General features: G+C 50.0%; 3 protein-coding genes across 7 annotated transcripts; 2 read left to right on the top strand and 1 right to left on the bottom strand.

Annotated features, from left to right (window-relative positions):
- Positions 1–634: 634 nt before the first annotated feature.
- Positions 635–8,973, top strand: NR1I3 (nuclear receptor subfamily 1 group I member 3). Its single transcript, XM_024257322.3, has 9 exons — positions 635–775; positions 2,217–2,356; positions 2,838–2,968; positions 5,377–5,546; positions 5,769–5,908; positions 7,253–7,398; positions 7,494–7,610; positions 7,806–7,911; positions 8,798–8,973. Exons 2-9 carry the CDS (start codon positions 2,250–2,252, stop codon positions 8,925–8,927), a joined length of 1,047 nt encoding a protein of 348 aa, XP_024113090.1. The 5' UTR covers positions 635–775; positions 2,217–2,249; the 3' UTR covers positions 8,928–8,973.
- Positions 7,980–12,709, bottom strand: TOMM40L (translocase of outer mitochondrial membrane 40 like). Of its 5 annotated transcripts, none has more exons than XM_009241789.3 (10): positions 12,573–12,709; positions 12,105–12,354; positions 11,762–11,829; positions 11,368–11,460; positions 10,981–11,082; positions 10,730–10,835; positions 10,416–10,538; positions 10,218–10,294; positions 9,904–10,006; positions 8,116–9,768 (listed from the first exon to the last, which is right to left on the bottom strand). In XM_009241789.3, the coding sequence occupies exons 2-10, from the start codon at positions 12,217–12,219 to the stop codon at positions 9,629–9,631; spliced, it is 927 nt and encodes a 308-aa protein (XP_009240064.1). In that variant the 5' UTR covers positions 12,220–12,354; positions 12,573–12,709; the 3' UTR covers positions 8,116–9,628.
- A 2,584-nt stretch (positions 12,710–15,293) lies between these two features.
- Positions 15,294–16,262, top strand: APOA2 (apolipoprotein A2). The gene is made up of 3 exons (NM_001164651.1): positions 15,294–15,345; positions 15,643–15,775; positions 16,166–16,262. The coding sequence occupies exons 1-3, from the start codon at positions 15,294–15,296 to the stop codon at positions 16,260–16,262; spliced, it is 282 nt and encodes a 93-aa protein (NP_001158123.1).
- Positions 16,263–18,407: the final 2,145 nt, after the last annotated feature.

The following is an 18,407-nucleotide window of genomic DNA, read 5'->3' on the forward strand; positions in this document are numbered from 1 at the left end:
AACCTCTGCCTCCTGAGTTCAAGCAATCCTCCCACCTCAGCCTCTCAAGTAGCTGGGATTACAAGTATGTGCCACCATGCCTGGCTAATTTTTGTATTTTTTGTAAAGACAGGGTTTCACCATGTTATCCAAGCTGGTCTCGAACTACTGACCTCAAGTGACCCGCCTGCCTCAGCCTCCCAAAGTTCTGGGGTTACAGGCGTGAGCCACCGTGCCCGGCCCCTAGTCTCTTAAAAACTTTTTTTGGGGGAGCCTTGTGGAACTGTTACACCTTTTATTTTAGTACTGACATACTGCGTGTGAAAAAGCTTGCTCTGTCTGTCTGCCTGTCTCTCTCTCTCTCTCTCTCTTCCCAGCTTGTTCAGGATCTCTGTACACAGAAGGCTGCAGATGTAGCCTTAAACTCATCAACAGGGAAAATCTCGATGAGTCTAATAAGCAGCAGCTTCCAATGAGTCACAAGGTTCCCACCCACCGGAGTCCCTCCCCATGTGCCACCAACCAGCACTTTTGTCATGCTGGGAAAACCTCCCACCCAGGCCTTTTGCCCTGAGTCCAGGGTCTGTGCCCTAACCCCACAGTCACTGAGAGCAACTGGAGGCCACATAAAACAGACATCTCTTGTTTTCCAGATACTAAGGGTCATAATCCCTAACTCCAATCACTGGCAACTCCTGACATCAGAGGAAAACCAGCAACAGCGTGGGAGTTTGGGGAGAGGCATTCCATACCAGATTCTGTGGCCTGCAGGTGACATGCTGCCTAAGAGAAGCAGGTAGGAAATCTGTTGGGGGCCAAAGACTAAATGCAATAAAGTACAGATAATGCTGGGGGCTAGGCATAGTGGCTCACGTGTGTAATTCCAGCACTTTGGGAGGCCAAGATGGGGGGATCGCTTGAGCCCAGGAGTTCAAGACCAACCTGGGTTACATAACAGACCCCATCTCTACAAAAAAGCAAGAAAAGAGGCCAGGCGCAGGAGCTCATGCCTGTAATCCCAGCACCTTGGGAAGCCGAGGTGGGAGGATTGATCACTTGAAGTCAGGAATTTGTTTTTTTGGTTTTTGGTTTTTGGTTTTTTTTTTTGTCTTTTTTTTGAGACGGAGTCTCATTCTGTCGCCCAAGCTGGAGTGCAGTGGCGCGATCTCGGCTCACTGCAACCTCTGCCTCCCAGGTTGAAGTGATTGTCCTGCCTCAGCCTCCCGAATAGCTGGGACTACAGGCACACGCCACCACACCCAGCTAATTTTTGTATTTTTAGTAGAGACAGGGTTTCACCATGATGGCCAGGATGGTCTCGATCTCATGACCTGGTGATCCGCCCACCTCGGCTTCCCAAAGTGCTGGAATTACAGGCGTGAGACACCGCGCCCGGCCTAAGTCAGGAATTTGAAACCAGCCTGGCCAATATGGTGACACCCTATCTCTACTAAAAATAAAAAATTAGCTGGGCATGGTGGCGAGCACCTTAATCCCAGCTACTCAGGAGGCAGAGGCATGAGAACCACTTGAACCTGGGAGGTGGAGGTTGTAGCGAGCCAAGATTGCGCCACTGCACTCCAGCCTGGGTGACAGAGCAAGACTCAGTCTCAGGAAAAAAAAAAAAAAGGAAAGAAAGGAATAAGAGAGGGAGGGAGGAAGGAAGGAAGGAAAAGAAAAAAATATCCTGGTGTGGTGGTGTGTACTTATAGTTCCAGCTACTCAGGAGGTTGAGGCAGGAGGATCCCTTGAGCCCAGGAGTGTGAGGTTATATTGAACTATGATGCACTCCAGCCTAGGCAACACTAGGCAACAGAGTAAGACTCTATCTCAAAAAACAGAACAAACAAATAAACAAAACAAACAAACAAAATAACCAACCTGGGCAACATGGCAAAACCCCATCTCTACAAAAAAAAATTAATAAATAAACAAAAATTAGCTGGACATGGTGGTCCAGACCTGTAGTCCCTGCTACTCAGGAGGTTGAGGTGAAGGATTGCTTGAGCCCAGGAGGCGAAGGTTGCAATGAGCGGAGATCTAGCCTAGGTGACAGAGCAAGAACTTGTCTCAGAAAAAAAAAAAAAAAGAAAAGAAAAAGAAAAAAAACCACAAAAGTTAATGCCAGGGATCAAGTCAAGGGCATGTTTGGTTTGGTTTGGAAAGAGACTCTCTAGAAGGGACAGAAAAGGGTCAAGGGTGGCCCAAAACTGACTGCTGACCCCTCCTACATTCAGGAGTCTGTGACAGCCACCCCAACACCTGACGTCATGGCCAGTAGGGAAGATGAGCTGAGGAACTGTGTGGTATGTGGGGACCAAGCCACAGGCTACCACTTTAATGCGCTGACTTGTGAGGGCTGCAAGGGTTTCTTCAGGTGAGAGTCTCCTCCCCAATGGAAATAGCCCTCCAAATCAAACTCCCTATTAGTCAGCCTTTACACCCTCACTGGTGCCCAAGCCTGTCCACCTACATTACTCCTTTATCTTAGAGTCTAACTACCCTGTGGCTGGCATCCTACATCTTGCCAAACACATCACTGTATAAACTGGTGGCATAACAGAGGGAAAGCTGAATGTTTGTCTGATGGACACAGCCCATTAGTCAAGAGCACTTCTTATATACCCACTGCCTGTGAAGCACCTAGCTAGTACTACATCAACTAGGCTTTCCGGAGTGATCCTGTGTTGCCATGGAAATGCTTGAGATGTGTTGGATGCTATCCACCCCCGGGGACCTTTGGGCACAGCTCAGATTAGTCCATTTCACCAGATTCCCAGGTCTTTTAGACCATGTCATCTCAGCCCCTCACCTATCCATTGCATCCCAGACTCTAACAACATCTCTGTGTCTCACAGGAGGACGGTCAGCAAAAGCATTGGTCCCACCTGCCCCTTTGCTGGAAGCTGTGAAGTCAGCAAGACTCAGAGGCGCCACTGCCCAGCCTGCAGGTTGCAGAAGTGCTTAGATGCTGGCATGAGGAAAGACAGTGAGTTGGCCCCCTACATCCCAAGAATCCATTGACTGTGTCTGTCTGCTTCGTCCTTGTTCCCAACAGTGCATTCTCTACATAGCAGGCACAGTACTCTTTTTGAAACTAGTTGGATTATGTCACTATTCACTCAAGACATCCAATGGCTCCCCATCTCAAAGTACATGATCTCATGATCTAGCTCTCCCACAACATCTTTCAGACTTTATTTCATACTCTTCCCCCCTTACTCAATCAATTCTAGCCACACTGACTTCACTGTCATTCTTAGAAACACCAGGCCGGGCGCGGTGGCTCTCGCCTGTAATCCCAGCACTTTGGGAGGCTGAGGCAGGCGGATCACGAGGTCAGGAGATCGAGACCATCCTGGCCAACACGGTGAAACCCCGTCTCTACTAAAAAAATACAAAAAAAATTAGCCGGCCGTAGTGGAGGGCGCCTGTAGTCCCAGCTACTCAAGAGGCTGAGGCAGAAGAATGGTGTAAACCCGGGAGGCGGAGCTTGCAGCGAGCCGAGATCGTGCCACTGCACTCCAGCCTGGGCGACAGAGCCAGAATCCGACTCAAAAAAAAAAAAAAAAAAAAAAAGAAACACCAAGCACACTCTTCTCCAAGGCTTTTCCACTTGCCATTCCCTCTACCTGAAATGCTTTTCTCCTAGATATCCACATGGCTAGTCTTGTCTTTTCTTTTCTTTCTCTTTTTTTTTTTTTTTTTTTTTTGATAGAGTCTCATACTCTGTTGCCTAGGCTGGAGTGCAGTGGCGCCATCTCGGCTCACTGCAACCTCCATCTCCTGCGTTCAAGTGATTCTCCTGCCTCAGCCTCCTGCATAGCTGGGATTACAGGCATGTGCCACCACACCCAGCTAATTTTTTGTATTTTTAGTAGAGATGAGCTTTCACCATGTTGGCCACGCTGGTCTCAAACTCCTGGCCTCAGGCAATCTGCCCACCTCTGCCTCCCAAAGTGCTCGGATTACAGGTGTGTTTTTTATTTTCTATCTCTTGAATATAGTGCCTGTCACCTAGTAGGTGCTCAATAATTTAATTAGTTAATGCTTTCTCTGTGCCAGGTAACTGTGCTATGCTCCCAAAGGAGGATATAACTAGGGCTCACAGAATTAATTTGCCCAAGTTAATTCAACTAAAAACTTGTGCAGGCCGAGCGCAGTGGCTCATGCCTCTAATCCCAACACTTTGGAAGGCTGAGACAAGAGGATTGTTTGAGGCCAAGAATTCAAGACCAGCCTGGTCAACAGAGTGAGATGCCCTCTCTAGAAAAAGAAGAAGAAGGAAGAAGAAGTTGTACAGTCAGTATTCAAACTCAAGTTTACCTGACCCCCAAACTCTTGCTTTTTCGATATCACACGATTCTCACTATGGAAGAATGAAAGGAAACTGTAGAAGTCAAAGGATCTTGGTATGAATTCAAGATCTTGGTTCGATCTTGGATTTTTTGTAGAAGTCAAAAGATTTTGGTTTGAATTCAATCTATATTACTTATTTTGTGACCTTGGTCCTGTCACCAGAATCTAAGCCTGTCTACATTTCTAAAAAATGTGATTGGGCTGGGCGCAGTGGCTCACGCCTGTAATCCCAGCACTTTGGGAGGCCGAAGTGAGTGGATCACTTGAGGTCAAGAGTTCGAGACCAGCCTGGCCAACATGGTGAAACCCCGTCTCTACTAAAAATACAAAAAAAAAAAAAAAAAATTAGCCGGGCGTGGTGGTGGGTGCCTGTAATCCCAGCTACTCAGGAGGCTGAGGCAGGGAGAATTGCTTGAACCCAGGGGGTGGAGGTTGCAGTGAGCCGAGATTACTCCATTGCACTCCAGCCTGGGCGACAGAGTGAGAGACTCCATCTCAAAACAAAACAAAACAAGCAATATATATGTGTGTGTATATATATATATATATGTCATATATATATATATATATGATGAATACCAGCCCTGCCTATTCTGGGGTTGTTTCATTCAGTGGGATTTAACCTCAGAAGTTTTGAAATTTTGCTAAAACATCAGATAAAGGTTTATTTGAAAGGATTATTTGAAAACATCACATAAAGTGATGCTCTAGATATCAAGACCCCTCCCTCTACACTGTTTCCCCAAAAGCCCTCGCACCTTTCCTCACATCTTTCCTACTTTCCTCGCCACCCTTCCCTTCTCCCCTACAGTGCAGTTTTCTGCTGCAGTTCTTCACAGGTTGGTGGAAGTGTATAGGAACCCCCTGCCTCCTGGAGCCTCTAGGACTTTAGCCAAGCCCAAGAAAGTCTCAGGAATTCCCCCCACTGCCCCCATCCTTCATTGTGCAGGGCGGCTGAGGGGCCCCAGATCAGGGACCAGCAGAGAGAAGTGCTCTGCTGGTCTCAACAGCTTTGTCATGATCTCTTGCCTGGCACAGTGATACTGTCAGCAGAAGCCCTGGCATTGCGGCGAGCAAAGCAGGCCCAGCGGCGGGCACAGCAAACACCTATGCAACTGAGTAAGGAGCAAGAAGAGCTGATCCGGACACTCCTGGGGGCCCACACCCGCCACATGGGCACCATGTTTGAACAGTTTGTGCAGTTTAGGGTGAGCACCGACAGGATTTGGGTTGGAATACAACTAAAAGGGCACTCAAAAATGCTGGTCTGAAGGAGAGGGGTGTATGCCATGCACCGATACTGAGAACAGATCTCCAGAACCCCAGCCTGAGCAGGCTTCTCAGCAAGGAACTCTTCCAAGATAAGGCTGGCGAGGTCTAAAGGAGGGCCCTAGGGCCAGGGCCTTTAGCTAATTTTCTGATCATTGCAGCCTCCAGCTCATCTCTTCATCCATCACCAGCCCTTGCCCACCCTGGCCCCTGTGATGCCTCTGGTCACACACTTCGCAGACATCAACACTTTCATGGTACTGCAAGTCATTAAGTTTACTAAGGACCTGCCCGTCTTCCGGTGAGTGACCTCCCCTCATCTTTCAGGAGGCAAACACTTCAGTAAGTTGTATATCCACCCCGAAAAGTCACTGACTACAAATTAACACATGCCTCAGCCTTTCCAAGCATTAGGTCTTGAATTCCCAGCTTTGGTTTTAAATGTGCCCATCAGAACTGGGAGTTCTTCTCCATCTCTGAAGTACAGGCTTGCATCTAAAGTGCCCTTGAGGTGCCGCACAGTGGCTCACACTAGTAATCCCAGCACTTTGGGAGGTGGAGGCCGGCAGATCGCTTGAGTCCAGAAGTTTGAGACCAGCCTCAGCAACATGACAAAACCCCAACTCTACAAAAAATACAAAAATTAGCTGGGCATGATGGTGGGTGCCTGTAGTCCCAGCTACTCAGGAGGCTGAAGTGGGAGGATCACTTGAGCCCAGGAGGTTGAGGCTGCAGTGAGCTGAGATAGCACTGCTGCATTCCAGCCTGGGTGACAGAGTGGGACTCTGTCTCAAAAAATGAAAGCTAAAAATAATAATAATAGGCCACGCACGGTGGCTCATGCCTGTAATCCCAGCACTTTGAGAGGCCAAGGCAGGTGGATCAGTTGAGCTCAGGAATTTGAGACCAGCCTGGCCAACATGGTGAAATCCGTCTCTACTAAAAATACAAAACTTAGCTGGGTGTGGTGGTGGGCGCCTATAATCCCAGCTTCTCAGGAGGCTGAGGCAGAAGAATCACTTGAACCCAGGAGGCGGAGGTTTGCTGTAGCCGAGATCAGGCCACTACACTCCAGCCTGGGTGACAGAGCAACACTCTGTCTCAAAAATAAATTAATTAATAAGAATAATAATAAGGTGCCCTTGTCGGCTGAGCACAGTGGCTCACATCTATAATCCCAGCACTTTGGAAGGCCAAGGCAGGAGGACTGCTTGAGCCCAGGAGTTCGAGACCAGCCTGGGCAACACAGTAAGACCCCATCTTTACAAAAAATAAAAATATATAAACAAACAAAAAATTAAAAAATGGGCCAGGCGCGGTAGCTCATGCCTGTAATCCCAGCACTTTGAGAGGCCAAGGCAGGTGGATCACCTGAGGTCAGTAGTTGGAGACCAGTCTGGCCAACATAGTGAAAACCTGTCTCTACTAAAAATACAAAAAATCAGCCAGGCATGGTGGCACACGCCTGTAATCCAAGCTACTTGGGAGACTGAGGCAGGAGAATTGCTTGAACCCGGGAGGCAGAGGTTGCAGTGAGCAGAGATCGTGCCACTGCACTCCAGCCAGGGTGACAGCGAGACTCTGTCTCAGAAAAAAAAAAAAAAAAAAAAAATTGAAAAGTGCCCTTGTTTCCTGCTTTCCACAGTTCCCTGCCCATTGAAGACCAGATCTCCCTTCTCAAGGGAGCAGCTGTGGAAATCTGTCACATCGTACTCAATACCACTTTCTGTCTCCAAACACAAAACTTTCTCTGCGGGCCTCTTCGCTACACAATTGAAGACGGAGCCCGTGGTGAGATGGTGCTAGAGCAGTAGGGGGCATGTGTCCTCATGGTACAGTATGTGGTCAGGTGACCTAGAGGCTCCTAATCCTAGTATCTCCCGCAGTGGGGTTCCAGGTAGAGTTTTTGGAGTTGCTCTTTCACTTCCATGGAACACTACGAAAACTGCAGCTCCAAGAGCCTGAGTATGTGCTCTTGGCTGCCATGGCCCTCTTCTCTCCTGGTGAGCATCCCCCAAAGCCCAGAGCCTTTTGCACCATCTCTGCCCAAACACTCAGCTCCTTGAGTCCATCCACCCAGGCCTTCTAGCCTAGCCGTCAAACCTGCAGACTAGGTCTATCCCAGCCTCAGTCCCCGGGGCACCATGCAGGCCCACCCCTGCCACCCACCTTGTCCTTCCCAGCTCCCTATCTTACAGACCGACCTGGAGTTACCCAGAGGGATGAGATTGATCAGCTGCAAGAGGAGATGGCACTGACTCTGCAAAGCTACATCAAGGGTCAGCAGCGAAGGCCCCGGGATCGGTACGGTGGGACACTGAGGGCTTGGAGGCCACACCAGGGCAGGAAGGGGTTGGCGAAACATTGAGCTTGGGAGGAATGTTTTTTACTGTCCTTTCCTTAGGGAATTCAGGTATCTTGGGGTCTAGTCCTTCCCCCTGGCCATCCCTGTCTCACATCGTTTCAGCATCCAAATTGCTGTATTTGGATACTGCTGTTTCATCTCACTTTTTCCAGATTTTTTTTTTTATTCAGTACAGATGCAAAGTAGTAGCTCAGAGGCTCTGGGTAATAGCATTCCTGAGATTGATGACATCCATTACCTCACTAGTCCAACTTCTCCAGACTAACGCAGACTTTTCTCTTCCCTTGGCCTTTCCTCTCCTCGCCATTGGGCCAATTCCTTCGATTTTTCGTTTCCCTTGAAGTTAGGGCCATTCACAGTTTCATGGTCAAAGCCAGTTCCAGGTTCAATAGTCTGTGATTTATCCAGGCTCTGAGGTATGCACCGCTTCTGTTTTGCTCATTCCTCCAAGAGCTAGTTTGGCCAGAAAGGGGATGCTTTATACCATAGAACACATCCACCTTCTAGAACCTGCTCTAGAAGGCCAGGCCCTCAGATTCCACACAGTTGGAGTTCTGGCCAAGTCTGGAGCTTTCTTCACACTCAGCCCTCAGAGCTCTGGGTTCAGAAAAAACTGAGCATGGTGAGAGAAGACAGTGTCAGACCGAGGCCCCCTGGAGGACCTTTGGAACCTCTGATAGTCTGTCATACCAGAGCATGATTTTCTCTAATGTTCAGACCTGGCTTTGCTGAGGAATAGTTCAGGGGATCAGGGCCTAAAGACAAGACTCCCAACTGCCTTATTTCCCTCCTGTTTTCCTGGCAACCCCACTACTTCCTCCAAAGGTTTCTGTATGCGAAGTTGCTGGGCCTGCTGGCTGAGCTCCGGAGCATTAATGAGGCCTACGGGTACCAAATCCAGCACATCCAGGGCCTGTCTGCCATGATGCCGCTGCTCCAGGAGATCTGCAGCTGAGGCCAGGCTCACTTCCTTCCCCAGCTCACCTGGGACACCCTGGATACACTGGAGTGGGAAAATGCTGGGACCAAAGATTGGGCCAGGTTCAAAGGGAGCCCAGTGGTTGCAATGAAAGACTAAAGCGATAACTGCCTCTTCATGTGGTGATGGGATAGTGGGGGTGACCACAGGAACAAAGTTGTTCTCTGGAAGCACAGAAGATGGGAAGGAGGAAACCTCAGGGCTAAGAGGTAAAGAAGCTCCTTCTGGGAATGGGTGGGCCCCACTTTTTGAGACCAAACATCTAGCCCTTCAGCCCTACTTTCCCAGCCTTGGGAGGCTCTGGGATGGAAAACAGGATGGTCAGCTAATCCCATGCAGGATTAACCAAAGGGAAAGGAAGAAGGAAGCCTGAGGGCGAGGGGTGCCGGGGGAATTCAGCCATACCCCTTAATCGTTCTCCCTTAGTCCACAGCCACAAGAGCATGGGGAAGGTGATATTGGGGCTGGTAGCAGAGGGAGGGATCCTCAAACCTCTGCCTCATCAACTGCCCCTGTGGCAGCTCCAGTTCTGAGGAGGGCATGGTCCTGTCCGCCACTCTGCTTCTGGGTCCTAGAGATCACCCAGCAAGGTGGGCTCTGGAGAGGGGCCTAGTCTCTGGCCCTAGGGCACCTGACTCAGAGGTTCCAGCTGCTGTGGGGGCTGGCTCTGGACAACCTCAGCCCACAGTGATGCTGAAGCCACAATGGAATCTGTTGCGCCAGTGATTGAGGAAGGCTCCCAGGGCTAGGGTGACAGGCAGAGGGGGCATCTTCTTCTCCAGCACAGCACCTACACACCAGTTACTATCCACCAAGCCTGTTGGGGGAGAGAATACCCACTAGATTATTTAACAGGGATTGGAGGAAATAGTCACCAGAAGTAAGGTCGAGCTTCCCTCCCTCTGCATCCCCCATTCCTCAGCATAGCCAAATGTCTCCCAATAACCCTCACCTCTAAATACCATGTTGGCCTGGGGCAGAGTCAGGTGGTAACCAAAGGAGAATGTTGTGTCTTGTAGCCTTGTGTTTGCCTCAAACTCCACTCCAACCTGAACCTGAGAACCATGGGCAAGGATGAGAGAGAGATCAGTATCAGTGAAGACCAGAAGGGTGCTGATGGGGGATCAGCAGAATGGAGACATACATGGAAATATATACACAGAGTGGTAGGAAGAAAAATAGGTCAGCAGGGCGATAGAGGTCCAGATGAACAGAAGTTCATGACTGACTTGCTGACAAGGAGGGGAATGAGCTCAGAGGTCTCACCTGTTCATTTGCCCTGTGGTAGTAACTTGCATGGGCCCCGCCTGATCCCACATTCAATGTAGCTACCCAGTGTACAGCTGTAAAATCCAAAATACAGAGGGGAAGCAGTGTTAACTGTAGTATGACACAGGCCAGGAACCCCAGAAAAGTCCAGAATTGCCCCCCCCCCACCCACCACTACTTCACTTCGCCCCATACCCGAGTACTTCCCAGCCAGTGTCAAGATGGCCCCCTCTTCGCCTGGCCGCCGGTGATAAACTAGCTCTCCTCCCAGCACCAGCCGATGAGTGAGGCTCTGCAGGAAGTGAGCAACCATGATCACTGTGGGGGAATGGGGAGACATGGAGTCAGTCATAGAAACAATATCCAGACCTGCTCCCTCACCCCCAGTAACCGCCACCCTGCCCAAGAAGTTCCTTTTCTAAACTCCAAACTGTACAGAAGATGAAGAGGCACAGTAACATTAGCAAATGGGCAGCCAAAATAAAAAGAACCCTGTCCCATTTCCTCACCCGACTCCCCAATCAGGTCAGGATTTCCTAGGGTCAGAGTGGCTGTGTAGTCATCTCCCCGATACTCGCCATCAAACTGCCATGTCAAGAACTTGGCCTGCTGCGTCTGGGTGGCAAGAGCAAGAAGTAAAATCTCCCTCCCTCTTTATGATCATTATAGACTCTGCTCCTCCTTCCAAGCCCTCAGAGCAGGAAACCCGTGGAGGAGAAAGAGGAAGTGCCTCAGGGGATGGAGGCAGAACTGTGGTCACCTGGAAGACAGCCTTAGCTCGGAGCCGCTCTGCCAAGAGGAGCAAGACCTGGGCGTTCAGGCTGCCACTGCTGTCCATATCCCCTACCACAGTGGGGAACACCTGTGGAAGGGTGTACACAGTAGTAAGGCTGAGCCGGATGGCACCACTCAGCCTAAACCCAAATATAGAACTTCATTAAGAGTGCACAGCGACTCCTGGTGGAGTCACAAAGACACACTCTGGGCTCTTCACAGAAAATGTTTCTCTACCCTCTCCCATTCAGAAGAGACACAGAGAATCAGGTTACGGCCGATTCCTCCCCATAACACACACAATTCCTCTTCCTCCAGACCTGGGTCCCAGATTGGTTTTTAGGGAGATGACCCAGGTGTGTGGAGCCCTCACCTCAGTGGGACTGAGCTGCCAATCCCCTGCATAGGCCGCATGGAGGTGATATCCCGGCAAGCCCAGGGCACTCATGTGTATAGTGTGAGCCACCTGAGGAAAGAGGATTCAGTGGAGAAAAGAGCATTCCTGCTCCACTTCAATCCCTCATCCCATCCTTAGTCTTTTCCCCATCCAGAGGGCCTCTTAAGAATCCCAAATATTCCAACATATACAGAGAAGGTCATCGGATTAAAAGCAACAAGTCCCACAGGCACGGAGGTAAAGAGAACCCCACATCCTCCCTCATTTGTCCCACATAGACTGGCTAGGGCTGGAGTACAAAGGAAAGGAAAAGATGATCCAGGGACAGGAAAGGGGGAATAGTAAGGAGGGGCCAGACAAGTGGGAGCACCTGGAAATGGCTGCTCAGAACCTTGTTGACAACGAGCTTCACGCCCTCCATCTGTGCTGGGAATACATCTGAAGGGGGTAGGGGAAGGGAAGGAATAAGCACAAAGAACCTCTACCCCAAAAGGTAGTCTCCCCTTTCAATCCCATAGGGAACACTTTGGAGGAATTAACCTCCTTTCAAGTCCTGCAATGAAATGCTCCACTTCATTTGGGCACCTCATCCTGAGGCTGCATGCCCCAGCTATGATCTCCCCTTTCCTGCTCCCATCGCCGGACATCCGGCATTCAAGACCCTCCACTACTCTGCCCCTTCATCCTGAGACACCCAAATGCCAAGTTCTCACCTTTGCATAGCCGGTGCAGCTCATCGAAGCTCCCAGGGTTGGGCAGGGGTTCCTCTCGGCGGGGGCTCCGGCGGGGCAAAGTCCCCATTGGTGCCAGGCCCAATGTGTTCCCCATTTTAGTCCAGAGGACTGGGAAGGGCCGAGGTTAGCCTGTGAAAGGACGCTATTGCCCCTTTACCCCCCAACGGTCCCCACCCCCCATTATCCGGCTCCCCAGTCTCAGAAACTTCCACATGGTCCGACGCTACACCTGGAACAGGAAGAGTAGGGAAGGAGAGCACTCATGGAGAGACAACCCTAGGCACACTCCCGCCCCATCTTTGATCTCTCACCCCCACCTGTCACCCTTGTCCTCTCTCCCTTTCTCTGATCCTAGCCCCCACCACAGCCCTCACCTAGCTCCCTAGTCTCTCTATTCTTCATTCCCAGGCCCCAAGACCAGGCCCGCAATGGTGCAGTATCCCTTACCATCTCAGACAATCATGCTGCCCCTTTCCCCCCGGCACACCCCGGTCATCTTGATGGGGGCAGCCATCTTGAGTGATGGCAGAACTGCAGCTTCACGCTGTATTCTTAGCGTGGCCGTAAGCGCCATCTTTGAATCTGGCAAAGAAAGCTGTCAAAGACCTAACCCACCCCTGATTGGGCCCCGCCCAATCAATAAAAAAAAAAAAAAAAAGCCTCGCTATCTACCATAGGCCAATGGGAAGGGAGGAAGAAAATGAGTGGCAGGTCTGACGGCCCAAGAGCTTCAACCCCGGAGCTGCAGAGGCGGGCAGGACTTGATTGGTGGCCCCTTAGACTTCAGTGGAAGGCTTTAGATCACTAGGCCTTTCCAAGGTCGGAAAAAAACTTGTGAGCGTGCAAGACACTAGAGGGAGCATCTTGTAGCTTGGGCCACTGAAGCTCCTTCCACCCATGTAGTTTCACCCATGAAAAAAGTGAAACTACAGCTTGTAGACTGGCATGGTGTGAAGGGTGGCAGAAAGAACGATTATGAAGACTTCTTTGGAACCCTGGTTCATTTCTATTTCTCCCCTCTCCCCAAAGAGCCCATGGGAAATCCTCCTCACAGCCCTCCACAGCACACCTCTAAATGAGTACTACTCATTAAGCGCAGCACTCCCTAGAACAGGGACCCACCCTTCTCTTCTGGAGGTCTACATCTCTCGAAGTCCCCGCTCTTGACCACTTGGTGGAATGGAAACAGGTGTGAGAGTTTGGCGCAGAGGAGTTAAGTTCTAGCAGAACTATTCGCTGAAACAGCTGCTCTCTGTGTTTAACCCTTCCTTCCCTGAGTCCCAAGGCAGAGTTGGCAAATAAAATCTAGGAATATGGAGCCTGGCCCCCAAAGGCACTCCATCCCAGGACCAGGGACAAGCCAAAGGGCTGACCTCAAGCACCAAGCGCTCCACAGGGGAATAATTGAAAATGGAGTAAGAGTTCTTGGTCTTGGAGGGTGAAGGGTGGGAGGAGGGAGAAGATCAGGGAAAATAACTAATGGATATTAGGCTTAATACCTGGGTGATGAAATAATCTGTACAACAAATCCCCATGACACAAGTTTACGTATGTAACAAACTTGCACATATAGGCCTGGCGCGGTGGCTCATGCCTGTAATCCTAGCAGTTTGGGAGGCCGAGGCAGGCAGATCACCTGAGGTCGGGAGTTCAAGACCAGCCTGACCAACATGGAGAAACCCCATCTCTACTAAAAATACAAAATTACCCAGACGTGGTGGCACATGCCTGTAATCCCAGCTACTTGGGAGGCTGAGGCAGGAGAATCGCTTGAACCCGGGAGGTGGAGGTTGCAGTGAGCCGAGATCATGCCATTACGCTCCAGCCTGAGCAACAAGAGCAAAACTCTGTCTCAGGAAAACAAACAAACAAAAAAACCTGCACATATACTTCTGAATTTAAAACAAAAGTTAAAAAACAAAGATTTCTTGGTCTCTGGTCACTACCTCCCTCATTAGCTCTGCGCCTCCACTCTCACCTCTCAGGAATGTTCCACATTCCTGGGGGGCAAAAGGGTGAAAGATACAAAAGCTTCTGATATCTATTTAACTGATTTCACCCAAATGCTTTGAACCTGGGAATGTACCTCTCCCCCTCCCCCACCCCCAACAGGAGTGAGACAAGGGCCAGGGCTATTGCCCCTGCTGACTCAATATTGGCTGATCACTGCCTAGAACTGATAAGGTGATCAAATGACCAGACGCCTTCAACCTTTACCCTGGCAGAAGCCTCTTATTCACCTCTTTTCCTGCCAGAGCCCTCCGTTGGGAGGGGACGGGCAGAAGTTGTTTTCTGAATTTGTTTTACTGGGGGTAGGGTATGTTCACTGATCAGCATCCAGGTCATTCTGGGCTCTCCTGTTTTCTCCCCGTCTCATTACACATTAACTCAAAAACGGACAAAATCATTTATACTTGCCCTCTTACCCGACCCTCATTCCCCTAACCCCCATAGCCCTCAACCCTGTCCCTGATTTCAATTCCTTTCTCCTTTCTTCTGCTCCCCAATATCTCTCTGCCAAGTTTCAGTAAAGTGGAATAAGGTTGAGAGATGAGATCTACCCATAATGGAATAAAGACACCATGAGCTTTCCATGGTATGATGAGTTGATGGTATTCCATGGGTTGATATGTCAGAGCTTTCCAGAGAAATAACTTGGAATCCTGCTTCCTGTTGCATTCAAGTCCAAGGACCTCAGATCTCAAAAGAATGAACCTCAAATATACCTGAAGTATACCCCCTTAGCCTCCACTAAGAGCTGTACCCCCTGCCTCTCACCCCATCACCATAAGTCTTCCATGTGCTTGTCCTCTCCTCCCCCATTTCTCCAACTTGTTTATCCTCACATAATCCCTGCCCCACTGGGCCCATCCATAGTCCCTGTCACCTGACAGGGGTGGGTAAACAGACAGGTATATAGCCCCTACCTCTCCAGCCAGGGCAGGCACAGACGCCAAGGACAGAGACGCTGACTAGGTAAGATAAGGAGGCAAGAGGTGTGAGCAGCATCCAAAGAGGCCTGGGCTTCAGTTGTGGAGAGGGAGAGAGCCAGGTTGGAATGGGCAGCAGGTAGGGAGATCCCTGGGGAGGAGCTGAAGCCCATTTGGCTTCAGTGTCCCCCCACCCCCACCACCCTCTTCCTAGGCTGCCTTCCCCACTGTTACCAACATGAAGCTGCTCGCAGCAACTGTGCTGCTCCTCACCATCTGCAGCCTTGAAGGTGGGTGTGATATGGAGAGGGGGCCAAAAGGGAGAATGTGCTGGCGGTTATAGCTACCTATCTGGCTGTGCTCTTATATCCAGGTCTGTCAACCAGAGGGCTCAAAAGGAAGATCATTCTCTCTCTAAAGCCCAGAAAGCCCATCCAAAGATCTGGCTGGATACCTTTTTGGGGAGGGGGCAGACAGCTGGGGTGGGTACTGGCAGAGGTATGGCAGGAGGCCGGGATTCATTGCTGTGGACCCAGCTGAAGAGTGTGTGTGTGTGTGTGTGTGTGTGTGTGTGTGTGTGTGTGCAGGAGCTTTGGTTCGGAGACAGGCAAAGGAGCCATGTGTGGAGAGCCCGGTTTCTCAGTACTTCCAGACCGTGACTGACTATGGCAAGGACCTGATGGAGAAGGTCAAGAGCCCAGAGCTTCAGGCCCAGGCCAAGTAAGTCTCAAGGAGTTCAGGGGCTGTGGAACTGTGGAGAGAAAGAAGGGAAGATGAGAGGTCCCACAGAAGACTGAACCCAGGGGTGGGGATTAGGGCAGATTAGGCTTAAATTGCAGAGAAAAAGTCCTTCATCACCCAAAGTTCCCACACGTCTCTTAGATAGAGAGGAACAGCAAGAACTGGGCCTTGAATTTCAGTCTCTAGGGTCTGTTCCTCTACCTAGCAAAGGTCTTGACTCTACTCCTACCTAGGGGCTTTGCCATGCAATGGACCAGGCACTAGAGTTTGGGGACCTGAGTCAGCCTGCTCTGACCTCCCATCACCACCAAGGCCCCTGCCAGTGCCTAGGGTCCCTCAGATTAAACTCTAATTCCTTCACCTATCCAGGTCTTACTTTGAAAAGTCAAAGGAGCAGCTAACACCCCTGATCAAGAAGGCTGGAACAGAATTGGTTAACTTCTTGAACTATTTCTTGGAACTCTGAACACAGCCTGCCACCCAGTGAAGTGTCCAGACCATTGTCTTCCAACCCCAGCTGGCCTCTAGAACACCCACTGGCCAGGCCTAGAGCTCCTCTCCCTACCCACTCTTTGCTACAATAAATGCTGAATGAATCCAGCTCTGAGCCTGGTATGTTTGGGGGACTGGGAAAAGTAGGGGAGTAAGGGAGGAGAAGAAGAAGGAAAAGGAAAAATCTGCTTCTAGAAGGAGAGAAGTTTGGGTGTGGAGGGGTAAAGAAAGGATTGAAGACACAACTGATGAAAATGACAGGATGAGGGTGCCATGATTCTTCTTCAAACCCAAAGAGTCTCCTACAGGCTGGGCACGACTCTGCAGGTGAACACTAAAGAGGCTTTGCGTTGCACACGGAACTAGGAGAGGAAGGCTGGATTCACAAACTGAATCCCTCGATTTCTGGAGGTCATAGGCAAAATGAGGGTACCCTGGTGGGGCGCAGTGGCTCACACCTGTAATCCCTGCACTTTGGGAGGCCGAGGCAGGTGGATCACTTGAGATCAGGAGTTCCAGACCAGCCTGGCCAACATGGTAAAACCCCGGCTCTACTAAAAGTACAAAAATTAGCCAGGTGTTGTGGCACGTGCCTGTAATCCCAGCTACTCGGGAGACTGAGGCAGGAGAATCGCTTGAACCCCGGAGGCAGAGGTTGCAGTGAGCTAACATTGTGCCACTGCACTCCAGCCTGGGTGACAGAGCAAGACTCCGTCTCAAAAAAAAAAAAAAAAAAAAGAAAGTAAAGAAAAAAAGAAAATGAGGGTACCCCTCAGAATTTCCTGTTAGTCATTCTATGAAGAAAAGAAAGCTTCCCAAGGTGTCACCTGAGGCCCTCCTTTCCTTTATGAGCCAGGGGAACACTGTGTTTCCCCCTTCCCACAATAAAAGACTTGAGTTTGCTCCTCTCCCTAGAAGTGCTCTAATTTCTCCATTTAAAACCTCTTATCTAGACCAGGTACCGAGGCTTACACCTGTAATCCCAGCACTTTGGAAGGCTGAGGTGGGAGAATCACTTGAGGCCAGGAGTTCCAGACCAGACTGAGAAACACAGTGAGACCCCCCCAATATATATATATATTTTAATTGAAAACAAAAGACCAGCTGGGTGCAGTGGCTCACCTCTGTAATCCCAGCACTTTGGGAGGCCAAGGCGGGCAGATCACCTGAGGTCAGGAGTTCGAGATCAGCCTGGGTAACATGGTGAAACCCTGTCTCTACTAAAAATACAAAAATTAGCCGGGAGTGGTGGCACATGCCTGTAATCCCAGCTACTCAAGAGACTGAGGCAGGAGAATCACTTGAACCTGGGAGGTGGAGGCTGCAGTGAGTCGAGATCACGCCTTTGCACTCCAGCCTGGGCACCAAGAGTGAATCTCCATCCCAACAACAACAACAAAAAAAACCTCTTATCTAGACACTGTCTGTGGAAGACCCATTCCAAACCTCTCCTCCACTGCTCTCCAGGCACTATTCATAGAACTGGCCTGGTAGCCATCTTGGAGCCTGGAAGTAGTACAAGTATCCAATTTGGTGGACATGTGGGACTAGAAAAACTTTGGGAGCTGTGATACCTGGATTAAATGAAAATGGAATGGAAATCAGTCCGGGTTGATGGGGAGAGACTTACAATCCCAAAAGGCAGAGCAAAGGAAAATGAAACATTTTCCAATAAAAGTTTATTCCCACTTTATCTTTAAAAGAGTTACTTCCAGGTCAGGCTCGGTGGCTCACACCTGTAATCCCAGCACTTTAGAAGGCTGAGGCGGGCAGATCACGAGGTCAAGAGATCAAGACCATCCTGGCCAACATAGTGAAACCCTGTCTCTACTAAAAATACAAAAAAAATTAGCTGGGCATGGTGGTGCCTGTAGTCTTAGCTACTCGGGAGGCTGAAGCACGAGAATCTCTTGAACCCAGGAGGCAGAGGTTGCAGTGAGCCGAGATCATGCCACTGCACTCCAGCCTGGTGACAGAGGGAGACTCCATCTCAAAAAAAAAAAAAAAAAGTTACTTTCCTACCCTGGCTCATTTCTCTTATCTCATCTGAAATCACCTTTCCCCCGCCAGACACCGGAGATGGCTCCAATTCCTTCCAGATATTGATCAACCTCCTTCA

Source organism: Pongo abelii, chromosome 1, assembly GCF_028885655.2.
Source record: "Pongo abelii isolate AG06213 chromosome 1, NHGRI_mPonAbe1-v2.0_pri, whole genome shotgun sequence".
NCBI lineage: Eukaryota > Metazoa > Chordata > Mammalia > Primates > Hominidae > Pongo > Pongo abelii.